Raw genomic sequence first — 20,204 nt, 5'->3', positions numbered from 1 at the left:
CGGCAGCAGCGGCGGTAGAGATTATCGTTCTCAACGTAAAACGAATCCATGGTAACACACCCCAAAAAACACAACTCAGGCCCACAACGTTAAAAAAAAAAAAAGAAGTGCACCGTGAAGGAAAAAGACTACACCTTCTCGTTATTTCTTTTTTAAAAGCATGTCTCTCTTCCTACAACGTTCCGCCTTTCATTCACGGTCACGCGTGTGGATTCACCAGCCATTCTTATCGAGAGACTTGCTTACGGAGATTGCACTTTCACACAGGCCACTAAATTTACAGCTGGGTGTTTGCCGAAGCAGCTCAGGTGAATTACCTGTCCCGAGAGTTCAAAGGCAGTGCAGGGGCTGGGATTCAAGCCCTCAACCAGAAGGCCAGCTCAGATCAATGATTCGCAACGAGACTGGATGCAGCTTGCAAAACTGATTGCAAGACGTCTGATTGCAAACGTTCTAAAACCCTTTAGTCTCGTTGCGAATCATTGATCTGAACTGGCCTCTAGAGTCACAAGTCTGTTTCTCTAACTGCTGCACCACCAGCACGTCGCTGTCGAACAGGAACTGCTCGACTTCAGGTACACAGTGAGGATCCTCAAAAGTTACCCAAGACATTTCCTCATCAGTGCACACTACCGCACACAAGGTCAAAATAAGCTGCCTAGTCATTCTCAATTTACGTGCTGACTTCATTACATTACATTACAGGCATTTAGCAGACGCTCTTATCCAGAGCGACATACACAACTTTTTACATAGCATTTTACATTGTATCCATTTATACAGCTGGATATATACACTGAAGCAATTTCGGTTAAGTACCTTGCTCAAGGGTACAACGGCAGTGTCCTTACCCGGGAATCGAACCTGCAACCTTTCGGTTACAAGCCCAGTTCCTTACCCACTGTGGTACACTGCCGCCTTCACAACAGACTTTAGCAAGCAACACGCCTCAGCTTAGTTATCCTGTAACTATATTAAATCACCCCTTCGATAAAGAGGCCAATCATGAGGTAAGATTCGGAGAACAAGCCTCAGAACCGCCAGCCACAGTCGGCCTGTTCTCATATTTTAAGCACCGCCCTCGCCCCAGCGAGTCACAGACCGGCGTGCTGAAGCAGCGGACCTCGACCTGCCGCAAGCCGTCGTTTTTTAAGTTTCTGACCGCGAAGCAGACGGTCCAGCTGCCCCCCCCCCCCCCACCACCCCCACCCCCACCTTTGATCACCGCGAGCAGTAGCCCAAACTTGCCCTCTGGAGGTGTTCCCGGGTTCACGCTGTCGTACGAAATTTCGCGAGTGTTTCTATTTTAAATCGTTGCTACTTCATCACGGGGGGGGCTGGGGGCTGGATGAAGGCGGGTGTATCCAGGCCTGGTTTGGCGGTAAACCTCAAGCCGCCACACAAGAAAGCACCCCCCCCACCCCCCCCCCCTCTCCCCGGGGCCCGACACACAAGCGCGACCCAGCCGTGCCGGGACCGTTCTCACGCCCGCGCTGTCTAAACACTGGCTGGCGTTCAGTCGCAGCCCGCCGTCTTAGCGCAGATGCGTGAAATGTGCCCTCGCCGATTCCGAGCGGAGAAATACCCCCCCACCCCACCCCACCCGTGCTTCTCAGTCTTGTCCCCGATGACCCCTGTCCATTTCCAGTTCAAAAGAATTGATCACTGGGCTCCCCGTTATAAAGGGAAAAGGTAGAAGTTAAACTTTAAGCTATAACTAAAGAAAAATCTGTGTTCAATGTTCAGAAGGAAATGGATCATCAGTTCACAGTTTAATGACAAAATTTCACACCTGACCTTCTGTACAACTTACGCAGGAGATTCAAATGGACCACATTACGGAACATCCTTCAAGACATTAACTTTGTTTGTTCCTTTAAAAAGGAGTGGCTTCTGGGACTAAGAATTAAATCAAGGCCGGTTTCACTCCTGCACCAGAAGAATACAAGCATGCATGTCCACTAGTATGTTATTACACAAAGTGAAACATTTGCTACTAATGACCTTAGTGAGGATGAAGTGGAACGGGACCCTGAGTGAGGCAGAGGTGGAACAGAACCCTGAGTGAGGCAGAGGTGGAATTGGAGCTGCGTGAGGATGGACTGAGTGAGGCAGAGGTGGAACAGGACCTGAGTGAGGCAGAGATGGAATAGGAGCTGAGTGAGGATGAGGTGGAACAGGACCTGAGTGAGGATAAGGTGGAACAAGACCTGAGTGAGGATGAGGTGGAACAGGACCTGAGTGAGGATGAGGTGGAACAGGTCCTGAGTGAAGATGAGGTGGAACAGGTCCTGAGTGAGGATGAGGTGGAACAGGACCTGAGTGAGGATGAGGTGGAACAGAAGCTGAGTGAGGATGACCTGAGTGAGGATGAGGTGGAACAGGAGCTGAGTGAGGATGAGGTATAATTGCTTGCCTAAACTTCTATTCATGTTTCTATCAGAGACATGGACAGTGATTCATGGAAAGCACAAGTAACACAACAGTAATTCCAGCTTGATCAGTATGTGTTTCGCACGAGAGTATTTAATTTTTCACGTGCAGACGGGCAGTGCAAGTGAATGAGGAGATTACCATCACGTTCCTGCAGCGCTGCGAGGGCTGAGCCCATATACTAACCGAACCTGACATGAGCGGGCTAATCGCCTATTAGCAACAATCCGTGTCCAACGGAATTACCGCCAAAGTGCGCTTTACTTCCACCCCCCCCTTCCCACAACACAAAATAACTCTAGTGTTAGTATTGATTTTAGATAACAGCAGCCTCTAAATGCCTAAATGTAAATGCAAAACATATGTAAATGACTGGCTAAAAACAGCCTGGTGGTGACTCATGCCAATAGAATGGAAAGCCTGTTGTAGTTTATATTGCTTAGACCACAGCAGTTTGCAATCTAAAACAGCAACACAGGCTTTATTTACAATAGCATACATTACACTCAGGCCTACGCTGTGGCATTTAGCAGATGCCCTTATCCAGTGACATACACTTTTACACATATTTACACATGCAAATAAATAAATAAATAAATAAATAAAATAAGATACCCGTGCGGAAAATGAGCCGTTAGCATAGCTAGCATAGCTTGATGTTCAGCTAAAGCTTGCAGGCTGTGATGGTTAGTGTTGAGTTTCCCAATCATGACAGAGGTACCGCACCGACTTCAAATGTTGACACAATACTTCCCCCGGAGGCAAACTTTTAAAAAAACGTCCCGTCGGAGAGCCCAGCGTTGGTCTGATAGCTGAACTGGTCTGGTGCCGTGCCGAATAAAGCAGGTTACCCAGGATGCACTGCCAGGTTTAAAACACACGACCCCAATCCGAGGCACGGTGCACGGCAGGTTAATCGTCTCTGAAGCCTGAACGTCTGACAGACGAGGCCGAGGGCTCCGGGACTCCCGAAGCGCCTGAAGAGCTTAACGGCTCCTCCGTGAGAAGGGCCGCTCGACACACCGATCCCACGCTACAGAGGAAGAGGAAACGGCCGAGGACTTTCAGAAGCGATACTGCAATGTTTGTATTTTTCACTCTTGTGCTTTGTGCTGACTGAGGTATATTCTCCCATCGTGTTAGCGGAGGATCCTGGGAAGTTGTGACGGCCGAGCGAAAGACGAATAACACGTGCTGAAACACTGCGAAAGAGAATCGGAGAACGCTTCTTCTTCTTCTTCTTCTTCTTCTTAAACTGAACGAAAGATAAAAACTGACAGAGGCCAGCAAACGCTGCAGGTCAGACAGCCACAGAGAAAAAGAAAAAAGGCCTTCAGTAGCTTATTGTATGATTACAGAAATTCACTATAGGCCTGTCAATCATCAGACATTCTGTCCAAGAGTAAATGATTATTTCCGTCACTGGAGTGTGTGTGTGTGTATGTGTGTGTGAGAGAGAATGAGAGTCCCACTATAACCACTAATACCAAAAATGATTAATTATTTTAATTATAAGTACTACAATTACTGCTACTACTGCAATACTTTTTCAGGAAAAAAAAACTATTGCTTTTATATTGCTGTTAGAATACAAATGTAAAAACTGTGAGGCACTTTATAGTTTATTAAGATACGGTTACATTCCATTTCAATTAGCCATTTCCTTGTATTCAGACTGTGGTTCATACAGCTATAGGAATATGTTGGTGTATAATCTCAGGCTGGAGGTTCATAGCTTCAGGCCTTGAATTCCTTCTTGAAGGTCTTGAGTGCTCCAAGTGCACCGCGGTGTGTCTAACTGGAGTGATGTTCCTGGACAGAACCTCTTCATCACTTAACACTGAACGCCAGGGATTACACGTTGAAACAGGAAACGCGTTTCTGTTCCAGGGCTGGAGTGAAAACATACAGCGCGATAAATCTCCAGGAACAAGGGTCGGACAGCCCTGTAACTAGCTGTTGAAAGAGGTGTGGCTCGGTTAGGGTTGGAGTGAAAACCTACAGGACAGCAGATCTCCAGGAACAGGGCTGGGCAGCCCTGCTCCAGCTCAAGCTTGTACTCTATATCGGATGTATAGACATGGAAACCAAGTTAATACGGTGAGATCGTTTTGAGAGCCAACAAAATGGATTTATGAACACTGAATTGGTTCCTCAGCAACCTTGACGGCAAGGTTTTCTGACAACATTCTGAAACTATGTGGTCTAGTCAACAAAATAAGCTTCAAAAACTACCGTATTAATCTGAAGACGTACATGTAGGAACAGCACAAAATGCTGGCCTTTGCCAACAGAAGCAGCCAAACTAACGCACTGTGCATTCCCACTGTTCTCCCCGCTCCCTTTATAGTATGCAATACTTTCATTACTCTAACACAGATCCTATCTAAAGAAGACCCGCACACGTAATTGACTATGACTAACTCGTGAATCATAATATTTGCCTTCTGAGGTCATGGGGAAAATTCCAAAGGACGAAGGCCACCAGCCTTCAGGAAATGGTCCACCTGCCTCATTATCCATAATTCTGTTAATTCTGCCAAATTAATTTCATGTTCCGGGTGCCAGTGCCACTGTACACATTACCTAACACGAAGAAGATTAATATGCAAAGATTTTATGAATCATCTTTCATAATTATTTTATGAAATAACTTATGAAGCCCCCAACACTATCCACAGTAAAATGTATATCCACTATCCATCCATCCGCTGTCTATACCCACTAAACCTAGGCATGGTCGCGGGGGGGTACTGGAGCCTATCCCAGTGTGCATTTTGGGTGAGAGGCAGGAATACACCCTGGGCAGGTCACCAATCTACAGCACACACACACACCATTCACTCACACACTCATACCTATGGGAAATTTAGAGTCCCCAATGAGCCTAGCCTGCATGTCTTTGGACTGTGGGAGGAAACCGGAGTACCCGGAGGAAACCCACGCCGACAGGGGAAGAACAAGTAAGGCGACAGTGCTAGACATGCGGACAGAAATTTTGGATGCAAAACGACGACACCAGGAAACGTGTCCCTGTATCGCGCAGAGCGAAACTAAGTAAATTTGCGCAAAACCACCCCCAGCATAAACAATCTATACGGAGTTAGGTCCCGCCCATGTTTATCTGACAATATCCATTTCCAATTGAGATCGGCAGTCTAACCCAGGGCCAGCTTTTCGGCAGAGGAGTACGCTAACGGCATGTCCATACTTGTGGTCTGAGTGACGGATAGCGCTAATCGAGAACCTCCGTCACATGGGATTGGGCTATCAATGTTCGCAACGCAGTGGAAACTACTTAAAATTGGAATAAAACTGTTTGTTAAATGCGGTCGAGTTTACATATTTTCACAGGTCATTCTTACATGATGAAATTGTGCCAACTTCCACGCTTATTCAAAATTTTACTGGTTTATCCAGGCTCGTGTATCCGACTCCCCTCTTTCTGTTCCAGAGATTAGACATGATCTTGAAAAACAAAAAAACAATTGCTTGTAAATTTGATCATGTTATTAGTAGGGGTTATTGTCTATATTCCACTAGTCCCTGAATTGTCAATAACCATCTTGCACTGGGCACTAATCATTATGTCCTCAGTTATTGCGCACGAATTATATTTCTATATTTCTTTAAATATAGATATTTGTATTTAAAATATCTATGTCGTGGAAATTGCAAATTAAGTTGGTCTTACATAGCGGACTAAAACATGCCTACCTGTCAATAATTTACGTAATCCAGGAGAGTACACGTCTGTCCTTCAGCTGGTGAAATGCTTCTGTTCTGATGAATCTTGATTAAAGTATGAAGCTGTCTCCCTATAACAGGGAACTTACAGCTTCCCTGATTGGTCAGTACCAGAACTCGTTCTTTCAAATAACTTTGTGAGATTCAAAAATCCGTATTAAGAGCCATTGGGAAATGGTTTTAAGATTAAGACGAACCCGTTGTTTGTCATTTAAAGCGATGAGCATACAATAAAAATACATTATGACAGTGGGTGTTTTTAATTTCCAGAGGAAATTTACCACAAAAGTTCCGCCCCTTTACAACTCAAGTTCAAGTCCAGAAACTCGAGTCTAAATAGGCTGTAAACGTTGTATATAACAACTTTTACTTTTCATTTCATGACAAACGCCTGAATTCTGTCTCTGTGGACGTGAGATACAAATAATAATAATAATTTCCAAAGCTTTGGCGTCACATTACTTGTTCTGGTCAGTACTCGTTTCTTCTTGAAGCTCGCTAATAAGTAACTGTTATAACGTCAGCCAAACAGATTCACTGATAGTGAGTTTCGATTAATTATGCCGCGAGTCTACAAACATTACTATAATCTGACGTAACCAGGTTACTGTAACGTAAAATAAGGTCTTATAATTAGCTGCCGCCCGCCCAATAACATTTCCACCCATGCCGCTGCATTTCTCAAGTCGGGTACGTGCTTGCTAATATAGCCAATGCTCCACCCCTGCACCGGCATCTGTCCGACCGGGGGCGTTCAGTCTCACCCGACAAGGGCCAATGTGGTACCAAGGAAACCGATTCGACTTCTCAACGTTTCGGATGAAGACCATGATTAGTTAATTAGCTCATTGAATTAGATGTCGTATAGCGCTGGGCTAAAACAGAAACCAGAAACCCACATCGGCCCTTTCGGACAAGATTACGTACCCCTGGATGAGACACACAAGTTTAGCTCAGCCACTAGCTAGTAATGCAAATGAAGACAATCACCAATATTGAAATATCATTATTTCGCTATAGCCACGCAAATTGACTGACGTTTTATTGTTCAGTTAACGGTGTGTTGTAAACATCAACTTAGTTATATGCCGCTGTTTACACACCGTTAACTGGAAAATAAAACGTCAGGACTTCGATTTGTACACATTCAGCCAGTTAGCAGCCACACAGATAACTTAGCTGGTATATGATAACGTTACTTTTTGAAAAGTTTTGAGATGACCTGGAACTGTTCACAAATTAATCATTGCCATACTGGATGAGCTAAAATAATATTCACGAATGTTCGCACGACAGCAATCTACCAAATGTTAGCCAGTAAATTTGGCTAGCGTTGGGTTAGCTAGCTGACTAGCACTTAATGCTACAGCCAACTCAAGCCAGTCACATAAAACATGTACGTCCTTTGTAACTTAGCAAGCTCCCTAAATAAGGTTGCTGCCCGGCAACAACAGTGTTTACACTGGTAATACTAGTGGTGCTATTCGATAAAACATTTTAACAAAAGGGGAAACTAGTGCCAACTAGCGCTACCTAGCCTGGGAACCGGAGGAAATATTGCCCGCCATGCTTCATTCCAGACTGAACAGCTAACCATCAAACACGGCAGTAAGACGACCGTAAAGCGCTGCCATGCAGCTAGTGTTAGCCAACATCATCCAAAAATGTAATGTAAATAACCTGAAAACCGCATTTATCGCTGAAATATTACATAGGGACTCAACACAAGTATCACAAATAGAACAAGTCACATAAAACGCCAAGAACAACCTAGTAACGCCGTGACACCGATGTCTGTCACGGAATTCACAAAAAGACAGGGTTGTATGATAGCTAGCAGGCACGTTCGGACAATGTCTATTTCAGCAAATATAAACCTGTAATTACGAATATCACATCAACGGGTCAATCCACACAACATACATTAAACAGAAACACCACGCGTTAGCCAGTCATGTTATTTGTATCCACTCATAAAGCAGACTAACATCAATTTAGCTTGTAAAATACTTGGGAATCCCCATTTCGTGAGGCATTTCGGGGTTGCGAGGTGATCGCTAACATTAGCCACCACTATACACACGCGATTAGCCAAAGATTATTTAAATAAAAACACTTACCCAGAACCACCTGGACACTTTGATTATCACCTGAGAGTCATAATGTGCCTGAAATAGTTTTTAAAGGGGGAAACACGTACTATAAGTATCAAACTGAAGTCTGAATAAGAAATGTGCTCAGCGCACAGTGCGTGATGCGTGCACAATGATGACAGCTCGTGGCGCAAGTCGGCTGCCGCTGTGCGCGAGACTGCCTGGAACTGGCTCACTTACTCACCAGCCAGTCGGAGGAAGTGAGCAGTAGGATATGAGGTCACTTCAATCTACACAAGCATAAAAGGACGCGCTTGTGCAACGTCTGAGTTCAAAATCGCGGTAATTCGCTCTTGATCAAGTGGCGTTGTTGTAGTACACGGGCTCTCATCATGCCGATATCATCATCTTGTCATCAAGAAAACAGTTCGCTGTATTTTTGAGGAGGTAATTGCGTGCTAATTATCTATACGCAAGAGTCTTCAACATTTCCGAAGCTAAATTGTCAACAGGGCTACATAACAGCAATAATGCGTAGATTAAAAAAAAAAGAATAAATACAATTGCATCATATTCTCAGCACCAGGACATGGTGCAAAGGACAAGCAGTACAATGTAAAATCCGTGAATGCTGTGGTTTGCCAAATGTCAAGTCTGTATACTGGCAGCTCCCCATGGCAGATTCTGGCCTTAAAGAAATCACAAAAGTGATTAGCTTTTGGGTCAATTCTACCTTCAAAGTTGTGAATCCACAATTAATATTATTTCATGTAGAGCCATTTGGTGATACTATCTATAAATGGAGGTGAATTTAGATTTTGCCACCCGTTTCCAACTTAAATAAATTCAAGTTCAACCACTGTCATATGCAAATCATTGCAGGGGGGGGGGGGGGATGCAAAATATCATTTATTGCTTATGTAAATTTAGCACAATGCAAACATATTGGCATCCATGAGATACTTCTGCAGTTGCATGATGGGTGTGTGACATAGCTATAATTAAAATTATCTTATATTCTAACCAGGCTCTTTGCATGCAGCACAGTAACAAAACTAAAATGACAGAATCTTCCTGCTACAAGATTCTAAGGACCCCCCCCCTAGAAAGCTGTGACGAATGCTTCAATGCTAAAAAAAAAAAAAAGAGAGAGAAGAAAAAAAAACAGTCTGGTGGCCACAGCCTCAGACATTCTAATCCTTGCGCCCTGTCGGTTGTGCAAACAGAATTCCACCTATTTAGAGGGACCCGTCCGTCTGTTTTCATTCCCCCCCAAACCCCCCCCCCCCCGCCCCCCCCATCCCAGAGAGAATGAAAACTCGAGCGCTGGGTCCCACAGAGCTGGGCGGCCCTGCAGAGAAATGCAAAGACTTCGAATGACATCAGAGACGGGGACCATGTGTCCAGGCTCAGACTCGCTGCACCATATATATATATATATATATATATATATATATATATATATATATATCGAGCACTGACCCAGGACCAGCTGGAGGTTGCTATTCGTCTGCGTCTGCAATGCACAGTGGCCTTTTTTTTTTTTTCTTTTTGTTGCTTGTCACAGCGTTGCTGAGTCAACTGCTGCAGCAAAAAAAAAAAAAAAAAAAAAAATCTTAGAGAGACTTAAATCTTGTCTCAGGAACCGGAGCCTGGCCTGTGTGGTTAACCTTTGACAAGTCAATTCAATGCAGAACGTCGTGGGGAAAGCGCGCACACGCCCACTCGCACGACTCTAAAGTTCAGCAGACCTTTCGAAGTTCAGCAGAGACATTACCGCTGGTTTTATGGATCAATTCATCAGGACTTGGGAGGGTCAGCGAGTGGTCAAAGGAGGAAAGGTTTTACATGTTTTGCACTCACATCTAATCTACTTGATAACAGTATGAAAAAAAAAACAGCTAGCGTACAATAGTCTCGTGTCAACCATTGATATTATGATGCCAAATTAGCTCACAGTTAGAGGAATGTGGAGATTATGATGCTAAATTATAATCGATAAACGGGAGATTAGAGGATAAAAATCAACACGAAAAATAATTAATGTTCACTCACATTATATCGAAGTATAGAGAAGTGCAAATGTTACAGTATAACTGTGTGTCACTTAAACAAACAGAACGAACATGCAAGCGCACTGGTTAGCAATGGCAAAAATAGTGTTGGCCCCTGTGTAGGTGTAATGGCGATAGTAGGCACTTCCACTACCATCCATATAACAGAGTATGATTGCAGCTGGGGGGCGGGGGGGTGTACACTTTCCATCATCACTTTCCATGATGGATTGATGACTGAAAACACATTGTTTCATTTGTAAAATAAATGAGCACTAAAGGTCTAATAGTATCTTTCTCCATTCAGGACTATCGAGCCACCCCTGCGAGATAATGTTTACACTATATCAGCAATTCTCTGTCTGCTTCGCTGGCTGTCAGGCTAACGTTAGCGCTCGCCGCCAGTTCATCCCCCGTCCCAAAAGGAAACTGAATCGGAATAAAGAGCTTCCTTCACAACCCGCCTGTAATCTAGCGCATTGTCCTTGTGTCAGCCTAGGGGAAGTCTCCTAACTGGGCAACAATTAAAACGCTACTATGACTCCCCGCCACCCCCCAGCCAGCTCCCCCCCCCCACCCCCCAAAAAACTGGACACGGAGGAAACAAGCAGTTAGGGGGGAGATTTATTAGGGCGCAGTAGTGCCTGAGCCACCCAGTCTGTTGCTTATCATGTTCCCCTGGCTTTTAGGAAAGGCCCTCTCGATACCCCGGGCCGGCCTGCCAGAGAAGAGGAAGTGACCCCCTGACCGCGCGGGACAGCCGGGCGAATTATTGAGCTCCGCTCCGAATGTTCATACGGCAGATTCTGATTGGCTTGTGTTACTCAGTGCAGCGTAGGCCTGCAACTGGACAGATCCGAAAGTTCATACGGCAGATTCTGATTGGCTTGTGTTACTCAGTGCAGCGTAGGCCTGAAACTGGACAGATCCGAACGTTCATACATCTGAAAGGCCACTATTTACAAGAGGTGCAATAAAGCATGAATACATAATTTCATATGTTAACACTTTTTATTGCCTTCAATGTAATTTAGCAAAGCAGTTTAGGTGTGAATACCACATGCAATAACCATTAACTGCAAAGTGTTCTCCTCTTGGTCATTTATTTACCATTGACTGCAAGATGTTGTCCCATTGGTCATTCATTTACCATCGACTGCAAGCTGTTGTCCCATTGGTCATTCATTTACCATCGACTGCAAGCTGTTGTCCCATTGGTCATTCATTTACCATCGACTGCAAGCTGTTGTCCCATTGGTCATTCATTTGCCATTGACTGCAAAGTGCTGTCCGATTGGTCCTTCATTTTCCACTGGCTGCAAAGTGCCAGGAGCTGCCACTTGTTGGTCAACTGCGATGGCACAGCTTCTCGTCTCCACGCTTCCGACGCTCTTGACAGAATCGGCCTTTGTTTGGCTGGCAGGGTTTGTCCCGAGCTGAACCCTCCAATTCCGGAGGGCGAAAACCTCCTTCCTTTTCTGCGGCTTTGGCACTTTGTTCCAGTGGGCGTTCGCATCTCCAAAGTCCCACTACGGAACACAGCGATAAATCACTTAAAATTAATCATCACACACTTTTTTTTACCAAATGTTTGAACAGATACACTAATTTCATGCCAGTCTTATTGCCAAACTCGACAACCGCTGCACATAAAAGCAAATGCACAATTAAATAACAGCATCTGCATGTCTGATTTTCATGTGGGCAGTGTGCAGATTGAGGAATCTGTGCACAAATGGGGGTTCTATTCTATTTTGGGTACCCTGGTTGAAAGCAAGAATGTTCAGCCTCACGCTTTGTTTCGTCAGTTTCGCCATTTAGAATGTGCGGGCAAATTCCACTGTGCAAGGGTAACAGCATTCCAAAATCGCTCACCCATTGAAGTAAATCTATACCCAGGGCTCATGTTTATGCATAACACAAGCTGTTATCATCCCGCAACACAATCTGCCGCACACATGACACTTCTGTCCAAGTGCCTGACAACATTTACTCACAGGCCCTGAAGGGTGAAGATCAATTCAGTGTGATAGGTGAGGCAGAAATATGTGGTTTGCCTGGTTTTTAATTTTCTGGTTTGCCCGCGTGCGATTGGTTAAAAATGACCGCAGCACATTGGTCTCCTGCGCGGGACCAGTGACTGGAACTCTGAACGATATAAATTCCAGCCTGACGCGACTCAGCAATGGAGGTTTATGACAAAGAACTCAACATGTAGAGCTAATTGTAAAGTGCAAACTGCTTGCACTTTAGTTCTACTGTGCTTGAAAAAGGCTCCTCTACAATGACATTCCAGAACATTTAGGAGTGCTGCAGCCAATCACAGAACAACACTTCAGCGACATCACAGCCGTTTCTTGTCCGGTCCTGTCCTCCTGTGGGTCCAGGCTTGTTCTCCAGCCCAGCGCTGAATGACCCCGGCCCAACTGATCGCCTAGTCACGGGGGCTGCGCCCAGACTTGGTCAGCTGACTCGGGTGCGTTCGTGCTGGGCTGTAACCAAAGCCTGGGCTGACCCACACCGGGCCTTCCGAGAAAGGGCCTGAGACGGCCGCTTAACAGCTGGGTCCCTGCCGGAGCACTGCAGGCAAAATTCCTTTCTCAAGGCAGTATTACACTACAAAACACACACGCGCACACACACACACACCCACGCACACACACACACACACACGCACACACACACGCACACACACACACAACAACACACACTCACATACACACAGTCCCACCACACACACACACACCACACACACGCGCACACACACACGCATGCGCACGCACGCACGCACACGCACACGCACAAACCCACACACGCGCACACACACACACGCGCACGCACACACGCGCACACACGCGTACGCACACGCACGCATGCGCACACACACACCCACACACACGCACGCACACACACCCCCATTACCCTCAGGCCCACAGTCCATAGACTCCTCAGATCAGGCAAACTCAAACTGCGGCCCTAGGGATGAGTCTCCCTGCTGGTTTTCCCTCTTCCCCTCTAATCAGGGACACGTTTAGACCTGGAACACCACGGTCTCCCTGACGTCAATCAGCCGGCTGACTCCCAGGCAGGAAAGGTAACACCAGCAGCCCTGCGGACCTCCTGGCCCAGGTTCCAGTGCACCTGCCGTAGACCCACGGGCCAGTGAGAAAGGAGTTGTAATAATTGGGAGAAAGGCCCTAATGGCAGCCCAGACAGGACGTCATCCAGTCCCACTTCTTCCACACACGCTCCGGAGGGAGTACTCAGCTCCATCTGGGGTTTCCCAGTTTTGTGAATTGTTTAAGGCTCGATTGTTTTCTCCCTGCTTTTGTCTCAGGTAAAAAAAAAAATAAAAAAAATCAGCTTTTCTGTTAACTGCCATTTCCAGGAACAGTGGTCACCACGGAGACGAGGAACCGCTCCGGGTGGGACTGGTAATGAATGGAAGGGACGACAGAGATGGGGCAGAAAAGGCTCAGTCACAACAACTGGCTAAGCTTCAATGGCGGCCATTTTCTTCCCTCCCCAACACCAGCCAGTCAGAAAGCTTTATCTATGTACTCAAGCAGGCGCACTGCACTGGCTGGTTATGTTCACATGAAAATGGGTTCGACTACCTAGAAATCACACGGCTGGAGTTTTTCAGTGCTTTGATTAATTACACATTACAGATTCTTTACCCATTTCTGAGTGACATTCATTTACACTTTTCAATGTTGACTCAATTAAACATTCATCGAATCTAAAGCAATGAAAGTAGAGTTAGAGATTTCTTTAGTCACTTAGTCAAACAAACAAAACGGAATCTTAAAGCAACAGTACAAAACAGAAAGAATATTAGGCAAGAGGTGCTCCTGCAAGGGGATGTACAATATAAATAGAAATAAACAGAAGCAAATAAATGTTACTGTAAAAGAGTGAGCAGGTATTAATATTTAACACCATCATACTCTAGGGTGACATCATGGTGTGTGATCAGTTATACTGACAGACAATTAAAAACAAATGCATTTTAAGCAGCTTAAATACAAAAAAACAACAACAACAAAAAAACAGCTCATATTTTCCTTTATGGGAGCATGAGAACTCCGGGTCGGAAACTACAATATTCGATATTTGCACACTAGTGCCACCTACTGAAGCAATTTAGACTTGCAGCTATAATATGCCAAAATTAAAATGCAACGCAAACTGCACTGAGTAAAACCTGGAACAGCTCTTCTAACTTCAGTCCATGTTCCAGATTTGGGAAGGTTCCGGGTTTTACTGAGTACAGTTATCCAGCTAACTCCATAATCCTGCATTTTGAAATAACCCCCCCCCCCATCCCACTTTACTGAATTTGTGAAACAGGGCTCAGGGATGGCAAGTATAGCTGAAACCAAAACCAGCATGCAGACGGGTTGCCCTGGACCGCAGGGCACAGGACTGGCCTCGCTCCCCCCCCCCCCCCTCCTCCCCCTAGCAGCTTGACTCGGTGCTGACCTCCAGCTCCGGGTGGAGGGAGGAGGAGGCGGAGGAGCTGTCCGAGGAGCAGGGGTCCTCCTCCTTCACCTCCCTCTGCGCTCTCTTCAGCAGCAGACCGCCAGCCCGGCCCTCCCTGGAGATCTTCACCTCCTTCAGAAACACCTGGAAACCACGGCAACCGCGAAATTTAATCTGACATCAGATGTCAACACCCTTGCATTAACACAGAGAAGTCCATTTTTTTCCCCCATCTTCTACTTTTACTTCTGGAATTCTTTTTTAAATGCCTCATTCATTTTTTTAAATAGAATCACTCATTAAACACTAAGTATAACTGACAATGAACAAAGCATTGCAATTTTTGTGTGTATTTTTTTCCTCCTTTGGTTTTTATTATTAGTACATAATCTCATTTTATTGCATTTGTCGACTGCTCCTGATTTCTTACTGTGCTGTTGTTACTTAATTTGTTCCTCATCGTTGTTTTACTATCAGTGACGCACTGGGCAACAATTTGTTGCTTGACTTGTTTGATAAAAATGAATAAAATGACATTTAAAAAGGTACAATTATAGCAGATTGATTATGCAAATGGTGAACTATAAAAAGTTTAAAGGATTTAATATATCAGCGCAAAAGTGCAAAAATTTCAGAGAAGTCAGCTTTTCGTCAGGCCATCAAGGGAAACTGGTTGATTTTTTAAGTTTACACAACTTCATTTTCCAAGAGCACCCTCACACCCCCACCCCCTGTCTCTGCAGCACTGCCAACAACAGTTCTGCTCTCACTCACACCTGGAAACAAAAACTACATTTTTTTAAGCTCTCACAACACAGTGGGTTAAATGCGTTGACTACAAATAATTATTATTGTTATCATTTTTTTTTTTTTCTAAATCAACCGAATGTCACCTACAGAACCAGAAGACAATTTTGATGGCCTTGCATGGAAAAATGACACCAGCCCTGCATGTATGTTTTGTCTGCCTTCTGAACAGCACAAGGAAGCATACTCCACGTTAAGGAAAGCACACCTTTGGCACAGGCTGGACGGGCTGGATGTTGATGTCCATGTAGCGACCGATTTCTGCGGTCTTCTTCACGCATTTTTTGCTGCGAAGCGTCTGCAGGGACGGCCTTCTCGAATCCTAAAAAGCCAAAAATAAAATAAGAAAGATACAAAAGGAATGGTGACTGCAGGAGATTAACTTAATAACTTGTTTAAATTATTACATAATTATTAAAGTACTGCTCAGTTTCCCATTTTCAGCCTGAGAAATAGCATAAAATGGAAAGAATGAGAATATTTGGCAAAAAAAAAACAAGGAAATCAGTATCTGGACTGAACTAAAGTGTTTCTTTAAAAAAAAAAAAAAACAGCATAATGTATACACATTCAGGGACCCTGGCTAAATCCCCAGCATTTCAGGGGGGTATTTCACAAAGCAGGATTATCGAGTTAGCTGGATCACTGCGTTGAGTAAAACTCGGAACAACTCTTTTTACTTCAGTTCATGTTCCAGCTTTGGGAGTGCTCTTGGTTTTACTCATTACAGTTATCCAGCTAACCCAGTAATCCTGTTTCCTAAAACAGGGCTCAGGGCATGTCTGAAACTCCAAAAAGCCCTAAATCCCTCAGCCAACGAATGACTGAATGACTGAATGACTGATCCCTCAGCCAATCAGCGAGTCTAGCTGCAGCCGGGCAGCCTATTGAAGGAGGGATGGAGGGTGTGAGGACGGTGTTTAGAGACTCACTGGGTGCGTTGGGCTGGGGGGTTCAGGAGGAGAGTCCTCCAGCAGGGACTGTGTGTCTGTGGGGTCCCAGGACCACCCCCTGTGCCTTCTGAAACAGGACAGCCCCAGGATCTGCACAGACTTGGTTAAAGGGGAATGCACGCCAAAATAAATTCTCATCAGAGTCGGTCCTCAAGAAGTCAACCGTAAAATATCTAACGTGTCACAGACAGACCTTCAGCTCACCACTAAGACAATGCCACAGAGCCCCACCCCAAATGATGAAGTTACCTGTTACCTGGGTATAAGTCCTCCCAAACAACAATTCTCCAGACCATCAGTTGCTGCCCATCTTAATTATGGTGAATTTGGTCTCAAATATAGCGATAATACATTTGTCACCATTACACATAACTCTCCAGATCAAGAGAGACTGCCATTCACTACAGCCAAAATAAGAGGAGAACTTGCATCCCAATGACATCACCACTTCAAATTGTCTTTTACAGTGGTCTTTTGGCTCAGATCAAGAGAATCACTCATATTCTGGTAGTCCTGTCTGTTTTTGGCTGCATCATGAAAGCATCGCTACTGCTAGCCAACACTCCATCTGATAACGACATCCGACAGGAACTGAGGCCCACTTTCCTTTCATCTACACAGCCCAAAACAACCCTTCACATAACTACAGTTCGTTTAATGGGTCTACGACGCGCCGGAAAGGATACGACGACATCAAAGGCAGCGCAGCCGAAGCAGTTGAGTAACCACGGCAACGCCTTCAGGGCAGACGCGGTGCGCGCGTCGTAGACCAGGATGGCTGAGCCGTAGAGGACATTAGCGAGCACGCACAGTATTCCAAAGGACACGTGCACAGCTGAGGTCATCTTCTCGAGATGCTGAAAAAAAAAACCCCACCGGAAACACGAAATAGAGACGCTCAATGGGACGTCAAACGCAATGGCGTTGATCAAAAATTATCGCACATCAGTCTCCACAGTTACACAGTCCACATACCTAAAGACCAGTGTTTGAACCTGACAAGATCACTGTTTCAATGTATTTCAACTAACATTACGCAACATGAGTCTGCACCAGACCTCTGCAATAAATAATAATAATAATAATAATAATAAAATTATTATGATTATATATAATAAATAATGCATTTGTGTAGACTTTCCTGTGCTCAATGTACTGCGTCAAATAAGGCATAATTACGACCACTACAATGATACCATTTCTGTTCAGAAATTGCAAGAAATTGCTAATGACCTAAATACAGAAAACAGAATTTGCGATCATTGTATGGAAATGTATGGAGAAACTGCTACAGTGCGGTTTAGGCCAGGGATACTCACAGCTTTAGTAAGAGAGGGGAACTTCGAAGTCCAGCCAATCACAGTAGACAGCAGGCCAAGCGCATAACCCAATATTTCAGAATTATCCTGGGTGCAAATTAAGCAAATGCAGAATTTTCCGTTACAAAGTCAGTATGGAAGTGCGCCACTTTAATAATCAGCATGATGTTTTGCACATTTAAGGGCAAAAATTGTTAATATATCATTCAAAATAGCAAAAAAATAGTGTTCCCCCACAACCCAGCGTCTACCGTTTGTCTCGATTCCCTTGACGTCCCCGTTTTCATCAAAACTGAAACCGACGATTAAGCGCAGCTCACCTGTAAAACTAAACCGAGCAGTCGTCTCCTGACCGGCGCGCTGTCACTTTGCTGTTGATACAGGCCATGAAACGTGAAAAGGCCTATTCCCAAAGCCAAGGGGAGAGAGAGGACGAAGATATTCTGCCTCCTCCTCTTCCTCATGACCTTTATCCTACTTTCTAAGAGAAGAAAGATTGGAGAGATGTGCTGTGTGCTTTCAGAAGCAAGATGGAATTTACCCAATCACACAATTAAAATTTTCACAATATATTTCCCCGCACATTCCTGCACACACGTTCATATCTCAAATTTTATTACCAGCAACAATTCTGTAAAAAATAACGTTCGGTCAAGACATGATTATTGTGAAAATTCTGAGCGCGACTTGGTCACTTGGCACGTGGCGCACTCCTGAATCCAGACCTACAGCACGACAGCCACGAGGTTCAGAAGCAAACATGTGGAATGACATGTCACGTGATATTGGGAACTGCAAATGAACAGGATCTAGAGCGGAACTCCTTTCCAAAGACAAACATTGACCAAGCATTGTGTGGTTAAAAGGTACCGACTCCAACAGTAGGAATTAGATTTCAAGATGCATTTCTCAGGAATGACATTCGAATGACAACGACACTCTGCTATATAAAAAAACATAATTCAATTTGAAAGTTGGATGATTATGACAATCTTGCTTCAGGACATTAAGATTTCCATTTTACTATCTTAGCTTACCGGTTCTGCCACTGAAGGGTATGATTATGAAAATGAAGCGTAGAATATCCAGTATCGTCAGCAGCCCACCCATAAATACCTAAAACGACACCACAAACAGGAAAATCCCTCTTTGATCCGGTCGTGATTCTGCACAAGGCAACAAACACATTTTTTTTCTGCATTTAAATGTTACACTGTTATACGTCACAGTCTGTATCAGTATTGCACCCATAGCAGAAGAAACATTTTTTTTTTGCGCAGTACAGCCACCAGTACTAGTACCTGCTTGGTGCCCTACCTGGATCGTCAGCTGGATGGACATGACGGCCCCCACGGTACCGCTCAAATTTCCCAGAAAGCAGTAAAGCGCACTGTCCGCAGTGTCGCCGACATTCCTGCGCTTCGTTCTGCATCGTTTACACACGACCCTGGGACAACGAAACCAGACGCAATACCACATTTCAACGAAAATATATCTTATTGGACAATGTGCCGCGGTTTATGTTAAGTTTCATAATTTGAATGTATTGCGCACAACTAGACGGATATTCTTAAACTGAAAAACAAAAACAAAAAACTACTTACAACAGACAGGCTACCACCCAGAATACTGCAGAAAGACCGCAGAGTCCAATGGAGATACAAACTTTCTCGTTTTCCAAACAGGTCGAAACAAACTCGGGTCTCCGCCAAGAGGTAGGGTCGAAGAAACTTTTCTCCTCTTGATTTCGTTCCCCGTCGATTCTCTTTAAATTCTCCTCCATCCTCCACTCTCAACAAACGTGAGAAGGAGGTACCCGCGAACGACTGAGGCACTCCATGTTCACCTGAAACCTGCCTGAAACAGCCAATTGGAATGAGCTCTCCTGCCGAATTAAAACCGGTCAGGTGATTTTTCAGGAATCGAACAGGAAATTATCTTCGCGCAGACACCCCGCATATATTTTTGTCCGAAAGAGTTAAAAGGGGGGGAGCAGGGTGACTATATGTGAGCTATATGCACTAATTTAGACTTCAGGATCGGCATAACGACTGCGCGAGAGCACCACTGAATAGCTCGTGCAATGAAAGCCCCTCCCCATTTTCTGAAGTTCGCAAGAACAACGTTCTCGACTTGAATGTCTGATACCATAAGCGTGGTTTCACGTATTTCGATGATTAACTCCACCCTTATAATTATGATTTTTTAAATCAGCATCACCACCGTTCCAGCAGCACCGTCACAACTGAGATACGGGTTTACAGGCAGTAGAAACCGTTACATAAATGCTGGTTGCAGGGCGGCGCTGCTTTC

At 44.7% G+C, this 20,204-nt stretch overlaps 2 protein-coding genes across 3 annotated transcripts in view; both read right to left on the bottom strand.

Annotated features, from left to right (window-relative positions):
- Positions 1–8,527, bottom strand: part of atp13a3 (ATPase 13A3) — a 47,269-nt gene extending 38,742 nt beyond the window's left edge. For both annotated transcript variants that reach the window (XM_064330072.1, XM_064330073.1), the window contains exon 1: positions 8,301–8,527. The gene's annotated coding sequence lies outside the window, so the exon portion shown is untranslated. The remainder of the gene's footprint in view (positions 1–8,300) is intronic.
- Positions 8,528–11,319: 2,792 nt separating this feature from the next.
- Positions 11,320–19,674, bottom strand: tmem44 (transmembrane protein 44). Its single transcript, XM_064330044.1, has 10 exons — positions 19,496–19,674; positions 19,209–19,338; positions 18,929–19,007; positions 18,212–18,372; positions 17,892–17,978; positions 17,259–17,429; positions 16,552–16,662; positions 15,828–15,941; positions 14,813–14,956; positions 11,320–11,856 (listed from the first exon to the last, which is right to left on the bottom strand). The coding sequence occupies exons 1-10, from the start codon at positions 19,672–19,674 to the stop codon at positions 11,590–11,592; spliced, it is 1,443 nt and encodes a 480-aa protein (XP_064186114.1). The 3' UTR covers positions 11,320–11,589.
- Positions 19,675–20,204: the final 530 nt, after the last annotated feature.

This window comes from Anguilla rostrata, chromosome 4, assembly GCF_018555375.3.
Source record: "Anguilla rostrata isolate EN2019 chromosome 4, ASM1855537v3, whole genome shotgun sequence".
Taxonomy (NCBI): domain Eukaryota; kingdom Metazoa; phylum Chordata; class Actinopteri; order Anguilliformes; family Anguillidae; genus Anguilla; species Anguilla rostrata.
This window is presented reverse-complemented; position numbering and strand designations above follow the sequence as displayed.